Source organism: Kogia breviceps, chromosome 19, assembly GCF_026419965.1.
Source record: "Kogia breviceps isolate mKogBre1 chromosome 19, mKogBre1 haplotype 1, whole genome shotgun sequence".
NCBI lineage: Eukaryota > Metazoa > Chordata > Mammalia > Artiodactyla > Physeteridae > Kogia > Kogia breviceps.
In genome coordinates this window covers 10,641,622-10,661,509 of record NC_081328.1, presented here as the reverse complement: position 1 = coordinate 10,661,509, position 19,888 = coordinate 10,641,622, and the positions used below count along the sequence as shown (strand labels likewise).

The following is a 19,888-nucleotide window of genomic DNA, read 5'->3' as shown; positions in this document are numbered from 1 at the left end:
GCTCCAGCCTTGGCTCTGCCCTGCCTTATCCCAGAGTGACCTGAGACTGGGAGCCTCACTTCCCTCATTTATTCAATGGACATAGTTCTCCAGCTTTGCCGGCTTCTCAGGTTACTGGGAAGATGCCCGAGTGAATCACTCACCTCTCTGAGCCTCATGGGAGAGCATCCCTCCTCTGTTCCAGACATGATCGGGGAGGCAGACAGGAGTCACCCACATGGCCAGGCCGCATGATTTACCAAAGTATGGGGCACGGGCAGGACCCCACTCTCTTTGTTACAGAGCCACGAGCCGAGTGGAGGGCACTCAGAGGAGGGTGGGGCAGCACAGGCAGCTTGCTGGAGAATGTGATGTTGGATTTGGGTCTGTCAGGCTGGGGAGACTTGGTCAGGCAGAGAGGAGGCAGGAAGGAGCAGCAGGAGCGAAGGTGCGGAGGTGGGAGGGACAGGCTGCTTAGGGAGTGTCGGGGAGGATCCGGAGCCACCTGAGTGCCAGGGTGACCTGAGTGCCCAGGAGAGGCGGGGAGTGGAGCGGAGAGGAGCAGACAGGCCCCCGCAGCCCCAGCCCTCTCCTGGGTCGAGCCAGATCATTTTCTCTTACAGCTGGAGTTTTGTGTGGTCGACCCTTGGAGTGACAGCCATGTCCTTTGTGACTGGAGCTCTGGGCTTCTGGGCCCCCAAGTTTCTGTTCGAGGCCCGTGTGGTGCACGGGCTGCAGCTTCCCTGCTTTCGGGAGCCATGCAACAGCCAGGACAGGTGAGGAGGGGCGTCTGCGTGCCCGGGTCAGGGGGGCTCTTTTTTTTTTTTAAAAAATGTATTTATTTATTTGTTTTTTTAAATTTTTGGCTGTATTGGGTCTGCATTGCTGCGTGCGGGCTTTCTCTAGTTGCGGCGAGCGGGGGAGCTACTCTTCATTGCGGTGAGCGGGTTTCTCATTGTTGTGGCTTCTCTTGTTGCAGAGCAGGGGCTCTAGGCTCGTGGGCTTCAGTAGTTGTGGCATGCAGGCTCAGTAGTTGTGGCGCACGGGGTTAGTTGCTCCGCGGCATGTGGGATCTTCCTGGACCTGGGATCGAACCCGTGTCCCCTGCATTGGCAGGTGGGTTCTTGGTTGTTGTTTTTTGTTTTGTTTTTTGTGGTATGCAGGCCTCTCACTGCTGTGGCCTCTCCTGTTGTGGAGCACAGGCTCCAGACCCCCAGGCTCAGCGGCCACGGCTCACGGGCCCAGCCGCCCCGTGGCATGCGGGACCCTCCCGGACCGGGGCACGAACCCACGTCCCCCGCATCGGCAGGCGGACCCTCAACCACCGCGCCACCAGGGAAGCCCCTCATCATTACTTCTTAAGCTTTAACTGTAGTTCAGGCCCTATGCTAAGCCCTTTACATGAAAAAACCCTCTGAGGTTTTATAATAACAAACCCTGGTATTCGTGTATTACAAATGGGGAGGTGGAAGATCAGAGAGGTTAAACAAATTGTCCAAGGTCACACAACTCAAGTAGCAGAGCCAGGATTCAAACCCATCTGACTCCAAAGCTTCTGCTCTTAAGCTCCATGTACTGTTGTTGCCTCTGGAGACTGCTTGTACTGTTAATTGACTTGAACATCTCCCCACCAGCTGGCATACAGTGGGTGCTCAGGGAGCATCCAGTAAGTGAACGAATGAATGAATGAATGCATCAAAGGATATTGTGATTTTTTTTTTTTTTTTTTTTTTGCCACACCAAGCAGCGTGCAGGATCTTAGTTCCCTGACCGGGGATTGAACCCATGCCCCCTGCAGTGGAAGCGTGGACTCCTAACCACTGGACCGCCAGGGAAGTCCCAGGATATTGTGATGTTTATCCTGGCTCTACAGCTAGATTCTTGGCTTTCCCCAGAGGCAAAGACTGAGTCCTAAAAGTCCCACTGCAGCTTGAAAAAGTGGGGGAAAACCAGGACTCCATCCCACTTCAGGCATTAACTGGCTGTGTATTCCTGGGCCAGTGATTTCCCCATTCTCTGCTTCAGCCTCTTCCTCTAACTCAGCTTATTCCCAGAACCTGGGTGAGAAACTGACATGGGAGTTTGTGCTAGGGTCCTAGGGCTGATGGAATGAATGACCACACACTCGGTAGCTTCAAACAACAGAAATTTTTTCCCATAGTTCTGGAGGCCAGAAGTCCGTAATGGTTTCTCTGGGCCAAAACCAAGTGGAACAGGGCCACACTCTGGCTGGAGGCTCTCGGGGAGGATCCTTCCTTGCCTCTTCCAGCTTCTGGTGGCTGCTGGCGGTCCTTGGTGGTGGCCGCATCACTCCAAGCTCAGCATCCACGGTCACATTGCCTTGTCCACTATGTCTCAAATCTCCCTCTGCTTCCTTCTTCTTTTTTTTTTTTTTTTTTGCTTCCTTCTTATAAGGACATTTGTAATTGCATTTAGGGCCCACCAAAAAATTGGAAGATAATCTCCCTACCTCAAGAACATAATGTTTTTCATCTACCAAGTCTATTTTGCCATATAAGGGAATATATTGTCCCAGGTTCCAGAGATTAAGACATAGATGTCTTCGGTTGGGGGGCATTATTCAACCTACCACAGGGTCCTGGTGTTCGGGTTCTGCACAGACCCTAGCTGTTAATACACCCTCCATAGTTAGGGTAAGCCCCCGGGTGAGGGTGGGGCGGGAGCAGGAAGCTGCAGGACACAGGATTCTAGCTCAGCCAGAGGGAGAACTTCCAACATACAGAGCGGGCCCAGACGGAAGGGGCAGCATTAGGGTAATGAGCTCCCCACCCCTGGGGGCATGTAAGTAGGAGTTGGATAGCTGCTTGCCAGGGCCGTTGTACAGAGGATCAGCATAGAACTTGCAGGCTTTAAGGACCCTCTTGGCTCTGAGAGTCTGATTCTGGGAAGGCTTTGTGGGGGTGGGAACATTTCGTGGTAGGTGTGTCCTCTGGTCACACCAACGCTCGGGGGCACTGGGGGTCCCCCATCTACACCGCCTGTTTGAATAATGAATCCTAAATCTTAGAAAGGTCTCAGACCGGGACTCAGAGGTAGATAGCATTCATCAGGGATTTGGGGTCACTTGACTGGGCTGAGCCGGAGCCTGGTACAGCTTGGAAGGCTAGGAAGGTTTGGTGAGCACCTTTAAGCTGCCTAAGGACACACATGCTTTGTTTGGAAGCAGAGGGCCAGGAGACCCTGGCTCTGCCAATGTGGGGCTGTGTGGCCTCGGACAGGTCTCTGCCCTCTCTGGGCTTTACACAATGTACTATAAACCAACGGGATGGGGCAGGGAAATAAACCCATTAGTCCTCAGCCTGTGGGACGGACATTTCACAGAAGTTGTTTAGAGGAGAGGTAGTTTTTTGTGACACTCAATTTGTCAGTAACCATAGTCTTGCGTCTGTCATGTTCTTACCTCTTGGTGGGAGCCATGGAGGTAATATCAGGCACCTGGCACTTTTGGAAAGGTTTGGATCTGGGAGGGGATCCTGGCCAGGTGGGGAATGGTGGGTGGGGGCAGTGGTGCTCCAGGCCGAGGGAAGAGTGTGGACCGAGGCAGGGAAGCCAGAAAGTGTAGGGTGAGTTTAGAGAATTCCCAGTCATTGGTGCAGAGTGAGGGAAGGAGAAAAGAGGGGAGGTTACACAGGTCAGCAGGGGCCAGTCCTGCAGTGCTGGCTGGGAGCTTGCCCTGAGGACAACAGGGAGCCACTTAGGGGCTGGAAAGGTCCTAGTTACCTTCGTTCTTTCAAGAGTTCACGCTGGTCAGTCTCAGCATCCCTTTGGGCTTCTTTGACGCAGCCAGAAATAAAATGAATAAATATTAAAAAAGGAGGCTTGGGCCCATCCTTTGGGCTAGACCAGGAGGATGAAGGTGTATATTCACATCCTGGCTCTGTTGCTTAGTAGCTGGGTAATCTTGGCCTCAACTTTTCTTTCTTTTTTTTTCTTTTTTTAATATTTTGTTTATTTATTTATTTGGCTGCACTGGGTCTTTGTTGAGACACGCGGGATGTTCATTGCCACGTGTGAGAACTTTGTTGTGGTGTGCAGGATCTTTAGTTGCAGCATGCGAACTCTTAGTTGTGGCATATGGGATCTAGTTCCTTGACCAGGGATCGAACCTGGGACCCCTGCATTGGGAGCACAGAGTCTTAGCCACTGGACCACCAGGGAAGTCCTGGCCTCAACCTTTCTTAACCTCACCTGTTTCAGTTGTCCACCTGCGAATTCTGGGAGGGACCAGTGAGCCATTTGGTTAACATATATCTCTTGTTCCAGGCTCTATGCTCCCAGCCTAGAGTCAAGAAAGTAAACCGAACATGGTTTCTGTTCTCCAGGAATTCACAGCCTAGTGAATAAACTTGATGATAGAGACATGGAAGATGCTATGGGAACTGAAGGGAGTGAACAAATCAACAAAGGGACAAGGGAAAGCATCCTCAAAGAGGGGACATTTGTGATGGGTCTTGAAGGATGCGTAGGAGTTCAGTAGGTAGAGAAACCAGTGAAGGGTGTTCCAGATGGAGGAATAAAAGTATGAAATGGGGACAGCAACTAGTTTGGGGACTGAGGAGGATGGAATTGGGGTTTGTGGTTGAGGTCACCCAGTGTCAGATCATGAAGGGCCATGTATACCACAATGAGCTGGAACCAAATCTGGTGGGTGTTTAAGAGCTGGTGGAGAATTTAGGCAAGGGGTGGGCAGGGGCATAGTCAGATCTGTGTTCTAGAAAGCATCCTCTGGGGGACCTGTATGGAGGTTGTCCTAGAAGGACAGGTTTCTACAGGAGGGAGGTACAAGAGGGACCAAGTGGAGTTGAAATGGGTCTAGGAGTAAGTGGCAAAGGTAGTGAAGTTAAGAGGGGGCTACTTGAGAGGTGTTCAGAAACAGAGAGTGGAAGGATGGACTCAAGGAGAGAGGGTATGTGGGACTTCACTGGCGGCCCAGTGGTTAAGACTCCATGCTTAAGACTCCAGGGGGAATGGGTTCGATCCCTGGTTGGGGAACCAAGATTGTGCATGCTACACAGCCAAAAAAAAAAAAAGAGAGAGAGAGAGAGAGGGAGGGTGTGTACAATGCCGGTGTATCATAGGAGCTCGATAAGTAAATGCTCACTTAGCTCCATTCCATTAGTATTGGGGCCTGGAAGGCAAGGAGGTTGGGGCCAGAGTGGGACTGTAGAATTAAGATTTCTGAGTGGGGCAGTTTTAGGTGGTGAAACAGTGGAGGAGATGCTGGCAATGAGGCAGGCTGGGAGCTGGGGTGCTGGGGTGCTAGGAAGATCACCCACATGGCCAGTGGCATCCCCAGGATGAGGCAGGAAAGAGAATGGGAAGGGTAGGGAAGTACGTGGATCCCAGAGCAGGGTTCCAAGGACCCACGAGCATTGGTTAGGAGGGAGGGGTAGGTGGCTGGACCCCTATCCTGACGCTCCCGGCTGACCAATCCCTTTCTGCTCTTTTCCATCAGCCTGATTTTTGGGGTACTGACTGTCGTGACTGGCCTTGTTGGGGTCATCCTGGGAGCAGAGGCTTCAAGGAGATACAGGAAAGTCAACCCGAGGGCTGAGCCCCTCATCTGTGCCGCCAGCTTGCTTGCTGCAGCCCCCTGCCTCTACCTGGCTCTCATCCTGGCCCCGACCACCCTCCTGGCCTCCTACGTAAGTGAGGGCCCCTTTGGAGGTGGGAGTGGGGTGGGGTGGGTAGGGAACTCCTGTTTCACATAGGCTTACACTGTGCCAGGCCTTCACGTACATTACATTTATCCCTCCTTCTGGGTGGAGCTTTGTTATCCCCATTTAACAGATGAGTAAACTGAGGCTTACCAAGAGTAACGCAGCTAGGGGCAGAACTGGGATTTGAGCCTAAGCCTTTCTAAAGTGTGTCCTCTGAGCTCCTGGTTAATGCCTTGATTGGAGATAATGAGACCCCTTTATTCCCAGGACATGTTTTGAGTCCAAGAGGAAATAGGGTACTTCTCCCCAGGTTACAGATGAGGAAACTGAGGTTCAGATTGGCCATAGCCAGTGTGGACACTGCTTTAAAGGTGACAGTATTAAGGATATCATATCTTCCAGATCCATATCCCATCACATCCCTTCATGTGCCTCACACTCCGGTTATACCAGTGACAGGTGCCCACACCTCCCAGCCTTTGCTTGTGTCCATCCCCTCCTCCAGGGGCACCATTCCCCTCTTCTGTGCATCCTAAAGGCATTCTGCTGTAAGACCCAACTCAAAGGCCACCTCCTCCAAGGCCTTCCCAGACTCCTGTATGCTCACATCAGAATCCACTGGGGCTCTGTGCATGTTTGGGTCTCATCGGGCGCCCTGGTGTATCCATATACATACATACACACTTACATGTGTGCTGCTATATCCCTGACTCCCCAGAGCCCTGGCCCTGGTTGTCCCACATGATGGGAAGGAGCCACTGATACTGGGCAGATGATGCCAGCCTAGCCCCAGCTAGACTGGTTCAAGCTTCCTACCCCTCCGCTTCCACTCTCTGGTCCTAAGGCCATGGGGACCCACCACTGTGGACATGGAAGCCCCTGCATGTGTGCGTGGGGTTCACAGAGCAGGCTGGACTCAGAAAGCAAATCAATAACAGCTTTATTGTTCCCTGACCAGTTTGAGTGGGTCTCTCCCCCGTGACCAGACCCCATAGCTTTTCTTTCCTTTTAAATTTTTAAAATTTAATGTAATTTATTTATCTTTGGCTGCATTGGGTCTTGGTTGCTGCGCGCGGGCTTTCTCTAGTTGCAGCGAGCAGGGGCTACTCTTCGTTGCAGTGGGTGGGTTCTCGTTGTGGTGGCTTCTCTTGTTGCTGAGCACGGGTCCTAGGCTCACGGGATTCAGTAGTTGTGGCACACGGGCTCAGGAGTTGTGGCTCGCGGGCCCTAGAGCGCAGGCTCAGTAGTCGTGGTGCACAGGCTTAGTGGCATGTGGGATCTTCCTGGAACAGGGATTGAACCCGTGTCCCCTGCGTTGGAAGGCGGATTCTTAACCACTGAGCCACCAGGGAAGCGCCCACCACAGCTTTTCTAGTTACACTCATGAAGCCCAGTCCCATTTAAATCAAAACTTTTGTTCTACTTCCAAATAAAGCTTCTATCCAGGTCCAGAAAAATTGCACTGGGAAGAGGGGGAGCTCTACTCGGTTGGATTCTCCTTGCTCCATCTCTGTCCTTTGTCCCCAAGACCACCGCCCCCCTGGGATCCTGACCCCTCTGGGGTTGGGCAGGCCAGCAGAGATGACCGGAAATGGGCCAGGTGTTATCGGTGTCTGGCGTTGTTTTGCTGACTGTCAGTGCCCTCCTTGTGGTAGATGTCCAGATGCTGGCTGACTCCTCTCTTGGGGGCACTTTTGTGGGTTCTGGGGGCCTCGGGCCCTAGCATTTGCATTGTCAGATTCCCTGGTGCAGGAGACCTCGTCACCTGTGTACTGTCGCAGTTTCCCTCCGCTCCTTTCCAGGGTTGCCCTTCCAGCTCTTCCTCCTGGGCCCTGTCGCCCCAGGCAGGCACCCCGTGGGGCTCCCCTCTTGTGACCCTCAAGCCTGTCTCCTCTCCATGGTTTCTGTTTGACCCCTGGATGAGCTCAGGATGTAGCTGCCCGTACTGCTGCCCTTGTACATCCTCCTGTTCCCAGGTGACATGTGTTGGGGTATCCTGAGGATGCTCTTTGTAGACGCACTTCAGGTGGCCCTAGTACAGGAAACTGCATTTTTTTGGCACCCAGCCGGGGAGAAAGGCCAGTGTCCTTCCTGACAGGCACTGCCCTCTCTGTGGGTGGGCCACCCAAAGCCCCTCACTCAGCTTTCTCACTCTTCAAATAAATCCTCCCCAGCCTGGGTCTCCAGCCTTCTTCTGTATAAGCTGGGGGGCCATATGGGACGGTTCCCTTTCTGTCTCTGAGTCCTGAGGTGTGTCCTGTGCCTCTTTTAAGGTGTGGGTGCTTCTCACCAGTGTCCTCAGCCTTGGTTGGGTTTCCGCCGAAGTTCCTGGGGAATAAACAAGTCCTGTTAACATTCCCTTCTGCACGTGCTCTTATTTAGTCCTTACAGTGGGCCCCTCGAAAGGGTTTTTCTCATCCCCACTAGACAGATGGGAAAACTGAGGCCCAGAGACAGCAACACCAAGAGTAGGACAGATAAACCTCTAACGCAGCTCCGCGGACTCCAAAGTCTCTGTCCTTCGTGCCACACTGACCCTTGTCACCCCCATGGGAAAGAAACAGAGACTGGCGTACACCAGGCACTAATAAATACCTTAATGCTTATTGGCTGAGGGAGTGACTGGGACCATCATCTCCAGCTGGTGGGGACCGAATGGGCCTGACCTTGCAGGGAGGCTGAGGCCTGGGCAGATGGAGGCCCCATTTAAGGCCTGTCTCTGCATTGGCTGGGCCTGCGGACCACCTGCCAATTCCACTGCTGCCACTGTCTCGCTTGGCTCTGGGAAGCAGCTCCTTGGCTGTGTTTTGGGGACACAGCTGTCCCCCGCCCCATAGCCTGGCACATGTCCAGAGCTGGATGGCTCATCTAGAAATGACATTGCATCTTGGCTGACAAAGCCAGCTGGAGAATCTCTTCTCTAGGCCGGCCCTGGGACGCGAGGGACTGCAGGGCAGGAAGGCTGGCAGGGCTGGGATGTGTTGTCCATCGTCCAGTGCTGGGAAGCTGCTCCTCCCTGTGGCTCGTGTTTGGGCCTGGCAGGATCCCCAGCGACCAGAACTCCAGCCTTGCAGAAGTGGTGCGGTTCCTTCTGGACCCCCTGACCAGACCCCCCCCTCCTCCACGGATCTGTCTGTGCTTCTGAAGTTCTGAGATACAGGCTCTAGCTCCCCCCATCCCCCCACCCCCACACCCCTGCCCACTAACACCAGTCATAAACCTTTAACACCGCCAAACCACCCCTCTTCTCTTGGTCCGCTCTGTCCTGTCATGGCTCACGCCTTGCCGTCTTTCCCTAGGACTGTCCCAAGAGCCACCGTCCTGGTCTCCCTGTCTTCCTGCTTCCCCACCATGATCTGTTCTCCCCACACGGCCAGAGGGACACCACAGAAACTTCCCTGCTTGAGAACCTTGCATGGCTCCTTGGTGCCTCTGGAACTAAGTCTAACTCCTCATCCTGGCATTCAAGGCCCCTCATGAACGGCCCTGACATCCTTAGTAGCCTTATTCTGTGTGGTTCTACCATGCAGGTCCCCTCCTGATTCCCAGGATAGGCCCTGTGCTCTCCACATCCGGGCTCTCTCTCTGTTCCCTCTACTCCCTTCCCCTCTCCCTACGCCCGAATCATTCTGGGCCTTCCAGGGAGGCTAGAGCACCGTCTCTCCATGGAGCCTTCCCTGATTGCCAGATCCAACCCTCTCTCCCCATCCTCGCCGCTCCTCAGCACTGTCTTCCTTGGGTCCTGGTTACTTGTGCCCTGACCACCCCCTCCCAGCTGGGCCCAGGTTGGTTCCTATCTTTCTCAGCACTCCAGCCCGAAGCACAGTGTCAGGCACTTGGGGTGGGGTGGGGGTGGTCAGCTGCTTGCTGGGTGAATGGTTGAGTGGCCAGCTATTTTCATTCATTCATTTATTCAACAAGTATTTGTTGAGCGCCTGTAAAGGTGGCGTGCTAGTTTAAATGCCACAGATATAGCAGTAGATAAAACAGACTAAATTATCTCTGTTTTAAGGGAGCTCCCGTTCTAGTTGGGGGAGATAGACAACAGGCAAGGTATATAAGTAAAATTCACAATATTGTGAGTTATGGGATATTTAGGGGAACAGTGTTCCAGACAGAGGGAACAGCAACTGTAAATGCCCTGAGGCAGGAGCGTATCTGCCGGGTTTAGGGAACAGCAAGAAGGGCACTGTGGTTAGTGTGGAATGAAAGGAGAAAGGGAAATGAGGACAGAGAGGTGGTGGGACAAGATGATGTAGGGCCATGTGGGCATTGGGTGGAGCTGGCTGAGAGCTGAGTTGGGGTTTTGTGCTGAGGAGTGGGTGGTCTGGCTTATGTTTTCTGCATCTGTTGAGATGGTCATGTAGTTTGTCCTTTATTTTATTAATAAGGTATATTACATTGATTGATATTTGTATGTTTAACCAACCTTGCATTCCTGGGATAAACCCTCCCTTGGTCATTGTGTAAAATTATATTTATATGTTGCTGAATTCGGCTTGTTAGTATTTTGTTGAGGATCTTCACATCTATATTCATAAGAAATATTGGTCTGTAGTTTTCTTGTGATGTCTTTGTTTGGTCTCATAGAATGACTTGACGAGTGTTTCTTCCTCTTGTATTTTTTGGAAGAGTTTGTGAGGGATTTGTGTTAATTCATCTTTAGCCATTTGCTAGAATTCCCCATTGAAGCCACTTGTTCTGAGCTTTTGTTTGTGGGAAGTTTTCTGATTACTGACTCAATATTTACTTATTATTGGTCAATTAAGGCTTTTTATTTCTTTTTAAGCCAGTCTTGGTGGTTTGCATCTTTCTAGGAATTTCATTCACAGTATTCCCTTATAATCTTTTTAATTTCTGTAAGGTCGGTAATAATGTTCATTCTTTTTTTTTTTTTTTTTTTTTTTTTTTTTTTGTGGTACGCGGGCCTCTCACTGTTGTGGCCTCTCCCGTTGCGGAGCACAGGCTCCGGACGCGCAGGCTCAGCGGTCACGGCTCACGGGCCCAGCCGCTCCGCGGCATGTGGGATCCTCCCGGACCGGGACACGAACCCGTGTCCCCTGCATCAGCAGGCGGACTCTCAACCACTGTGCCACCAGGGAAGCCCTATAGATATATTTTGAAGGTAGATCTCTCGGAAGTTCCTGATGGATTCAATGTGGGGTGTGAGAGAGAGAAGAGTCAAAGGTGAGTTCTAGGATATTAGCCTCTGTAGCTGGAAGGAGGGAGAGGCCGTTAACTGAGATAGGAAAGTAGGCAGGAACCGCGGCATTTGGGGGAGGATGAGCAGCTTGGTTTTGTACATTCTGAGTTTGTGGTGGGAGGTTGACGTCCAAGTACAGGTGTTAGTAGAGTTGGATGCAGGAGTCTGGAGTCCATGGGACATGACATCATCCCTAAAGCTTCAGTGGGTGGGAACTGGCTGCAGTCCGTGAAGGGTTGTCATTAGGTGTGGGAGACTTGTGGGGGGTCAGTATCAGAAAGGGTGTTCAAAGGGGGCTGAGGAATTGGCTTCTGTTCGTATTAGCTTCAAAATAGGAAGAGTCACTTGAGTCTCTTCCATGCACCCATCCATCCATCCATCCGTTCGCCTTCTCAGACTGTAGGAACCAAAGTTCTTTCTGTTCTTTCTCTGCCAGTCCTGGGGAGATTGGTAGGCTCCAGGGGAAATTGATAGGGCTTCCTGGGAAGGCCCACAGGAATGTGGGTATGTGTACTGCTAGTGTGTGCGGGCATCTAAGTGTGACTATATGCGAGTCTGTGAATTTGAGGGCAGATATGTGTGCTTTTGCATGAATACACCTCTGTGTCTCTACAGCCATGCTCTATGTGTGTTGTGTTGCATATACATGTAATTCGTTCTGTATAGGCGTAGTATGTATGAGTGTGTCCAGGTATGCTGTTTTGCATACATGTCTCTTCATGAGTGTGTGCACATGCACATGTATCAGGGCAGGCAGATAATCGTGTGGGATGTGTGTGTACATGTGTGTCTGCAGCTGCCTGTAGCTTTCATCCAACTGCTTCTGGGCTCTAGCTGCATTACGTGGGAAGGAAGGGTTTTGGGAGGCACCGTGGGCATGCCTGTCCCCAAATTTCCTGAAGTAGGGCCAAGTCGTGCTGTACGCTTCATGGCAATAAGGGTTCCTGAGCATATAAAATCTGGTCTGGGGCCTTACGTGGGGGAACCCGTTCCCTGGGGCCCACCTGCAGGAGCAGAGGGTTCCATCTCTTCCCTCCTTCCAGTCCCCTTGGCAGGGGAACTTGACTTCTTGGCTGTTAATTGGGATCCAGACACACACAGCAGGTCTTGGCTCACATCGTCTTCCTTGGCCTTCTTCCCAGAGCCGCTGCCCTTCAGAGGAGAAAGGGTTTGTACTCAGAGGAGGGACTGAGCCCAAGGTAGCAGCTCCATCATCACTTGTCTGGTAGCTGGAGGATACGGCAGTCCCCCCTTGGGTGGGCTTTGTGGTCCAGAGGGAGTAGCAGGAGTCGGGGGGTGACAACGAGCATATGTACTGAGGCACCTGAAAGACCTGGACATCGTTCCTGCTTCTTCACTGACTAGCCGTGTGAGCTGGGGCAAGATCTTGACCTTGCTGAGAGTCGGTTTTCTCATCTGTAAAATGGGCGTGCTCGTACTTTCCCCTTGGTTTCATTGAGGAGCTAAATGAACTTTTGGACCTGTTCTAGTTAGTGTAGATATATAATGAAACTTAGTGGTTTAAAATAAGAAAAACACTTACTTTGCTCACGAATTTGCAGTTTGGGCAAGGTGGGGGGGCGGGGCTGACATATCTCTTTTCCACTTGGGGTTAACCACGCAGAATGGGGGTGGGAGAACTGGATCATCAAAGGCTGAGGGCCGCCTGATGGTTGATGCTGGCTGTTGGCTGAGACCTTAGCTGGAGCTACTGGCTAGAGCAGCTGCCTGTGACCTCCCCATGTGGCCTGAGCTTCCTTACAACATGGTGGCCGGCTTCCAAGGACTACAGTCTTGAGAGAGCCAGGTGAAGCTGTGTTGCCTTTGATGACCTGCCCTTGAAAGTTACACAGCATCACTTTCACTGCAGTCTGTTCTTCACTTGAGCCACACCTTCTTGCTCAGATTCGAGGGGGGAGAGAACGGATTCACTCTTTTTGGTGGAGACTAGCGGTGATCTGAAAGAGCATGTGGCAATATTACAGTGACTGTTTTGGGAAAATACAGTCTGCTACATGCCCCAAGGGTTCCTCCTTCAGAGCCCTGGGTCAGTGACATCTAACATTACAGGGAGGAGTGTCTGGGCATGTGGCCATGAAGCCCCACAGGTGTAACCCCACCCCCGCCCAGGGTGTCTCTGGTTCTGTGCTGCTCTTCCTGTTTCACAAGTGAGAAACCTGGGAGTGGGGGTCTTTGCCCTCAAACCCTGCCGGGCTTCATGGGCTGAGGGAGCAGAGGTCTCAAGGAGCAGAGCCGAGGCCATGGTGAGCTGGCTGCGAGGCAGGTCCCAGCCAGGATGAGCAGAAATGTTCACTCACTTATCAAATATTTCCCAAGCACCTCCTGTGTGCCAGGCACTGTTCTAGGCTTTGAGGATGATGCCGCATTGAACAAAACAGGCAAGAATATGTGTGCAGTAGAATAAATGGTATGTTAGATGGGAATGAGCTCTGTGGAAAAGAACAGAGCAGGGAAAGTGGACAAGAAGAGGGACTGGGCTGTGCAAGACGGTCAGGGAGGCCTCACGGAGATGGTGATGCTTCAGCAGCAACCTGAAGCAAGTGAGAGAAGGAACCATGTGGATACAGGGGTGGAGTGGGGCAGAGCCCTCCATGCAGAGGGAAGAGCAAGTGCAAGTGCAGAGGGGAAAATCATGCTGGTGTCTTCTAGGAAACGTGGTTGGAATGGGGCGAGCCGGGGTAGAGCAGAGGAGGTCAGAGGGAATGGTGGGGTGGGGTGAGGTGGGGTGGGTGGGGCACTGATTGTGTGGATCCCTGCACATAGAATGAACTTGGCTTCCAATTTAAGTGAAATGGGAAACCACTAGAGAATTTCTAGCACAGAAGGGATGCTCTGACTGATGGTTTGTATCAGTCACCTATTGCTGAGTAACAAATCACCCTAAAACGTAGTGGCTTAAGACAATGATTTATTATTTCTTATGATTCTGTGAGTTGGCTGGATGGTTTCCTGCCTGGTTTCACCTGTGCTCAGTCCTGTAGCTGCCTTCACCTGGAAGACTGGGTGGGGTGGGACATCCAAGCTGGCCTCACTTATGTCTGGACGTCAGCTGGGGCTCCTCCATTCTCCTCCATCTGGCCTCTTGCCTTCCACTGGGTGAAACCGGTTACTTACATGGTGGTCTCAGGGCCGCATTCCAAGAAAGCAAAGTGGAAGCTGCAAAGTCTCTTAAGGCCTAGGCCAGGAACAGCACAGCATCACTTCTGCCTTATTTTATTGGTTGAAGCAAGGTGTGAAACTGACCCGGTTTCACCATGGGAAGGGACTGTACAAGGGTGTGAATACCAAGAAGCATGATTAATTGGGGGCTGTTTTGTAACTACCTACCACGTAGTTTACCAAGGTCTCTCTGGCTGCTGTGTTGATAATAGAATGAAAAAGCACAAAGACAAGAGACAGGAGAACCCATTAGGAGGCTTTCCAATATCATAGGCAAGAGATGCCTGTGGCTTGGATTGGGCTACTTATGGAGGAAGTGTGAAGAAGTGGTCAGATTCTGGGTACGTTTTGGAAGTAGAATCAAGGATTTCCTGACGGGTTGGGTGTGGAGTGTGAGAGAAATGGATGAGTCGAGGGCAACTCCAGGGTTTTGGGCCTGAGCAACTGGAAACATGGAGTTGCCATTTACTGAGATGGAGAAGGCTGGAGGGAAGTATGGAGTTGGTTTTTCTTTTTTGGAAAGGGTGGGATTAGGAGTTCAATTTTAGACATGTTGAATTTGAGATGCCTTTTAGGACATTCAACTGCAGATGTTAAGAGGCAGTTGGAGATATATGAGATCAGCAAAGGCCTGAGCTTGGATAGAAAAGAGAAGAGGACCAAGGTTGACACTCTGGGGGACTCGACACATCAAGGATATGGAAGCCTCATGCTATCACAGTGAAATCAAGCGATGAGACCAACAGTTCAATCCATTACACTATTTCAGTGACCTTTCTATTTTTATTTGGGGGCAATTAAAAAAAAAAATAACACAACCAGAAAAGCACAAAGAAGAAGATAACAATTTTCCATTTTCTCATCCCCTAGAATCAGCTGCTCTTAACATCTTGGCCTGTTTGCTGCTACTTTTGTGATGTGACCATCCTTCTATATGTATAAACCCAGATTTATGTTTTTAAAAATACTTTTGTTAAACTGAGGTTATCTGGTAATTTTAAAAACAGATTTATTGAGATGAAATTCAGGTATCATACAACTTAAAGTACAAAATTTAATGGGTTTTAGTATATTCACAGAGGTTTGCAATCAACACCACATCAATTTTAGAACATTTTCATCACCTCAAAAAGAAACTTTATGAGACAGTAGAATAAATGAATTTCTTGGGCTTCCTATAAAAAAAAAAGAAACTTCATATTCATTATAAATCATTCACCATTTTCCCCTAACCATCCTCTATTCTAGCTCTAGGTAGCTGCTAATCTGCTTTCTGCCTCTATAGATTTGCCTGTTCTGGATATTTCATGTAAATAGAATCATATAGTGTTTATAATTCACTTATATGAATTTACCTGAAGAAATTGAAGTGAAATCAAAGGATTTGGTTAACTTCAAATTAATTTTAAAACTTTGGACTTATTGATGAATCCTTATCAGCTTTCTTATACCTCCCCCTTCTTCTCTCCCCAGTCTCCTGGTTTTTGTTAGTTATATTATTATTTTTACTTTTTCTAGATTTATAACACTCACAGTCTGTTCCCTAAGTATAATCTGTAGATCTGGGACAGTAGTCTCAGATTTAAATAGATTCAATACTCATTCTCCACCTGTTGCATAGATGCTCCATTCCTGAGTTCTTCATTTTGGTTCAACTCCTAAATGAGTAGATTTTGTGGTTAAATAGTTTTTAATCCATTCTGTCCCCGTTTCCAAACCAAAAAGGGCTAGAGAGGTGGTTTTCCTTTGGTTCATTTATGTTTGAGATTGTCTTCTCCTCTTTCCCTCTTTTCTTGAACAGCAGTTCACTGGGTATGGTATTCTTGGCTCACATTTTCTTCCTTTCATTACTTTGCAAACAGTTGTTCCATTGTCTTTTCATATTAAATATTGCTGTGAAGAATGAAGTTTAAAAAATCTTTCATATTGATTCACTTTTTCATCTGGATACCTGAAGATTACATTATTTATTCTTGAAATTCAGTGGCTTAGGTAGTGTATTAGTTATCTCTTGCTGTGTAACAAATCATCCCCAAATGTAGTTGTTTAAGACAGCACACATTAATTATCTCACAGTTTCTGTGGGTCAGGAATCCAGGCATAGCTTAGGTGGGTCCTCTGCTTCATGGTCTCTTGTAGGCTCCAATCAAGGCATTGGCCCAGGGTCTGTGGTCTCATGTGAAGTCTCAACTAGGGAGGGATCTGCTTCCAAGCTGACTCAGTGGTTGTGGGCCTCATTCAGATCCTTCTGCGATGTTGGATTGAGGGCCTCAGCTCCTTATTGGCTATTGGCTGGAGTCTGCTCTCAGTTCCTTTGCTATGTTGGCTTCTTTCTTATGGCAGCTCCCTTCCTGAATATGTGTAGGCTGAGAAGGCAATAGAGGAGTCTATCAAGGGGAGTCACGATCTTTTGTAACCTAATCGCGGAAGTGGTATCCCATGACTTTTGCTGTATTCTGCTCATTAGAAGCACATCCCTAGGTCCAGCCCACACCCAGGGTGAGATACAAGAGGCAGGGGTCTCTGGAGCCATGTTAGAAGCTGCTTGCAACAGCTAGGATATATCTCAGTGCTAAATATTCTATATCATATAAAAGTTTGTTCATAACAGTGTTCTTATCTGCTGAATCAGTACTGAGTATCCTCCTTCCCCCTCTCATCTCTTTGAATATTTCTTATGTTTGTTTATTTGTTGAGTTTTTTTTTTTTTACCTGTGTTGGATCATCTTCTGGGCTGGGACTAGGGTAAGGCCAGCAAGGCATAAGGGCACACAATTTAAGGAGGCACTCACTCCCAGGGGCTAACCCTACACTTGTGCAACCCAGAGACTGAGTACCTCCTTAAGTTTGGTATCCTATGTGTCTCACTTGCTGTGCTCTAGTCCCAGCCCTGATCTACTTGACCTGTCTTTCATATCATCTACTTCTCTCTAAATGTTTTCTCTTTTTCTTTTTTAAAGTTTTTTTTAATGTGGACCATTTCTTAAAGTTTTTATTGAATTTATTACAATATTGCTTCTGTTTTATGTTTTTGGGTTTGTTTTTTTTTTTTTTTGGCCACAAGGCATGTGGGATCTTAGCTCCCCGACCAGGGATCAAACCCGCACCCCGTGCATTGGAAGGCAAAGTCTTAACCACTGGACCACCAGGGAAGTTCCAATGTCTTCTTTGTGTTTTTTAAAAATCAGTCAATCTGTGAGATTATCTCAAGCCTTTCTCTATATTGGTGATTCTACTTTGGTTGATGTCTATTCTGTTTCTGACTGTTTTTAATTTATTAGTTCTGTAATAATGTTGTTTATTGCTTTGCGCCTCCATTTATTCCCTTAAGTCTGCAATATCGTTTTATATCTCATCCTGTTGGGGGTTCATTTCATTTTTGAGCTCTTTATTGAATTACTATTCAATATAGTTTGAAACAATTATAAGGTATTTCCTTCTGTTCCTTCTATCACCTGTCTTCTAGGTTGGATTCTTTTTTCTTCCTTCCTCCTTTTCTCTCCTTCCTTCTCCACCTTTCCCCCTTTCCATTTCCTCTGTTTCTCCCTCTCTCCCTCTTCCTCCCCCTCCCTCCCTCCCTCCCTCCCTCTTTCTTCCTTTTTCTCTCTCTCTTTCTTTCTTTCTTGTTTTCTTCCTTCCTCCCTCCTTCTCTCCCTTCCTTCCTTCCTTCTTTCTTTCTTCTCTCTCTTCCCTCCCTCCCTCTCTTCCTACCTACTTCCCCCTCTCACTTTCTCTCTCTGTTTTTTTTTTTTTTTTGGTATGTTTGCATAATTCACATACTGAGTGCTTTCTCTAGCCTGGGTATGGGCAGCTCTGCTCTGATACTGAATTTGCTTTGATATAGTGTGGGTGACTCTTTCTTTTCTTCTACCCTCTTCCTGCCTTCTCTGTGACTATTCTCTTCCCCGAAGGGGCTGCAGTTTGAGAGTTGAGTGTTAGGTTTTCTGTCGCCTGAGGGAATTGCAGGGCTCAGGTAAGGCAGGAGGGGCTTTGTTAGAACACCTGGGCTCTGCTCTCTCTTCTGGGATTTAGGTAAATGCTCTATCACAGGGTTCATTCTACTTAATTACTGGGCCTTAGGCCCAGTAAAAAACAGTAAAAAATTACTGTTTTTAGGCCTTATGTGGAGTCAGTAACTGGAGTCATTTATTCACTTTCTCCACTTTTACCCATTTCTCCCCAGCAGCTTTTCCCACTGGTTCTCAGTTAAGAGTGGAAACAAAGGACCCCTGCTCAGTTTATTTCCCTCTAGATGTTGGGGTTTTGGAGGATAGCTGTGGGGAGGGAGGAGCTGAGAAGGGTTATATTCTCTACTTTACTCCAGAATTTCTGTTTTTTTTTGCCTTGGCTGCCAATATTTAATACTTACCTCATTAGGCTTTTTTTTTTTCCTTTGGTGAAAAACGTTCCCCCCACCCCCCACCCTGACACTATTTTTTTACTTTTGGGGGAAGGGAAGTCTATGGTGCAATTGCAACCCTCCGTTTTTATACAGGAGTGGCCCCAGATGATCTTTAAGGCTCCTTCCAGCCCAAACCAGATGGTAACTCTGAGTTCCCTACTGGCCCAAGGAGCAATGTGGCCGCCATGACACAGAGCAGAGCCAGCTTGGCGGTCACCGAGGCCTTTACATCCGGGAAGGGATGCTGCCCTTCTCAGCCTTGGCGATTCCTGAGCAAGGACCAAAGATGGAGGCCCAGCATTTGCCGAGCCCGGTGCCCACAAGGGAGCCTTGCGTGATGGTTGGCAGGGAGCAGTCAGGATGTGTGTCCATTGTAGCTGTGGTCCAGATCAGCTAGGGATTCCAGAGTTGGCTATGGGACCTGTTCTCACCCCTGGGTGGCCCAGACAGCTGGGCCTTGCAGGTGCCCCAGCTTGGGGGATCTCTCCTACCACTTGGCTCCTGTTGGTTTTTTGAGCAAGCCTATTTATTTATTTATTTAGGCTGAGCCAGGTCTTAGTTGCCGCATGCGGGATCTTTAGTGGTGGCATGCAAACTCTTAGTGGTGGCATGCGGGATCTAGTTCCTTGACCAGGGATCGAACCCAGGTCCCCTGCTTTAGGAGCAAGGAGTCTTAGCCACTGGACCACCAGGGAAGTCCCAGCCCTTTTGCTCTTGCGTCTTGGGCCGGAGTAACTGGGCCTTGCCAGAGGCTGCCTCCGAGGGGCTGAGAGAGGCCCACCTACCCTTCCTCTGAGGACCCCACTTCCCTGCCGGGATCTAGCAGGTGTCTCTTCTTGGATGGGCAGCAGAGCCTGCAGTATCAGCTGGGTTCTCCAGGAGGACTGGAGCTCATTCCCCATCTGCCTGCCTACCAGGCTGCTGGGCCTTTGCTGGCCCATGGGAGCTGGGTGGTACCCTTGTGCCCTAAAGACAGTCCCTGCAATTACAGGTTGGCAGGCCCAGGGGAAAAGCGTGCCAGCCAGCCCGGCAGCTTGCTGGTGGCCAGTCTGTGCCCGGGACCTGCATCCTGACTGGCTCAACCATACTGGGTGAAGAGTTGACCTGTGCCAAGGGAGGATGGGCCTTACCTCTGTCTGAGTCTCCACAAGCCCATGGGAGACGTTTGCTTTCTCCCTACCTGGGGGCACCTAGAACCCATTCTTTGAAGTTCAGAGATCAGTTACTGCCCAGTTGGAAGACTGAGATGGACCCAAGTGAAGACACTGTCCCTTCCGCTCCTCAGGGGCTGAGCCTTCTCCGGGGCAGGTGCTCCAGCTTCCGTCCTGCTCCCTGCCCGTGCCTACCTGTGCGTGCAGGTGTACATGAGGAGGGGTGCCTTTGTGTGTGAAGGTATGAGTGTGTGCACGTCCGAGTGCAGGTATGCACATGAGTGCAAAAGCG

At 49.8% G+C, this 19,888-nt stretch overlaps 1 protein-coding gene across 1 annotated transcript in view; it reads left to right on the top strand.

Moving 5' to 3' along the window:
* SPNS3 (SPNS lysolipid transporter 3, sphingosine-1-phosphate (putative)) overlaps positions 1-19,888 on the top strand; it is a 60,681-nt gene that overhangs the window by 29,179 nt on the left and 11,614 nt on the right. The window contains exons 11-12 of the mRNA XM_059046758.2: positions 603-755; positions 5,456-5,645. Of these exons, the coding sequence (XP_058902741.1) occupies positions 603-755; positions 5,456-5,645 (343 nt within the window). The remainder of the gene's footprint in view (positions 1-602; positions 756-5,455; positions 5,646-19,888) is intronic.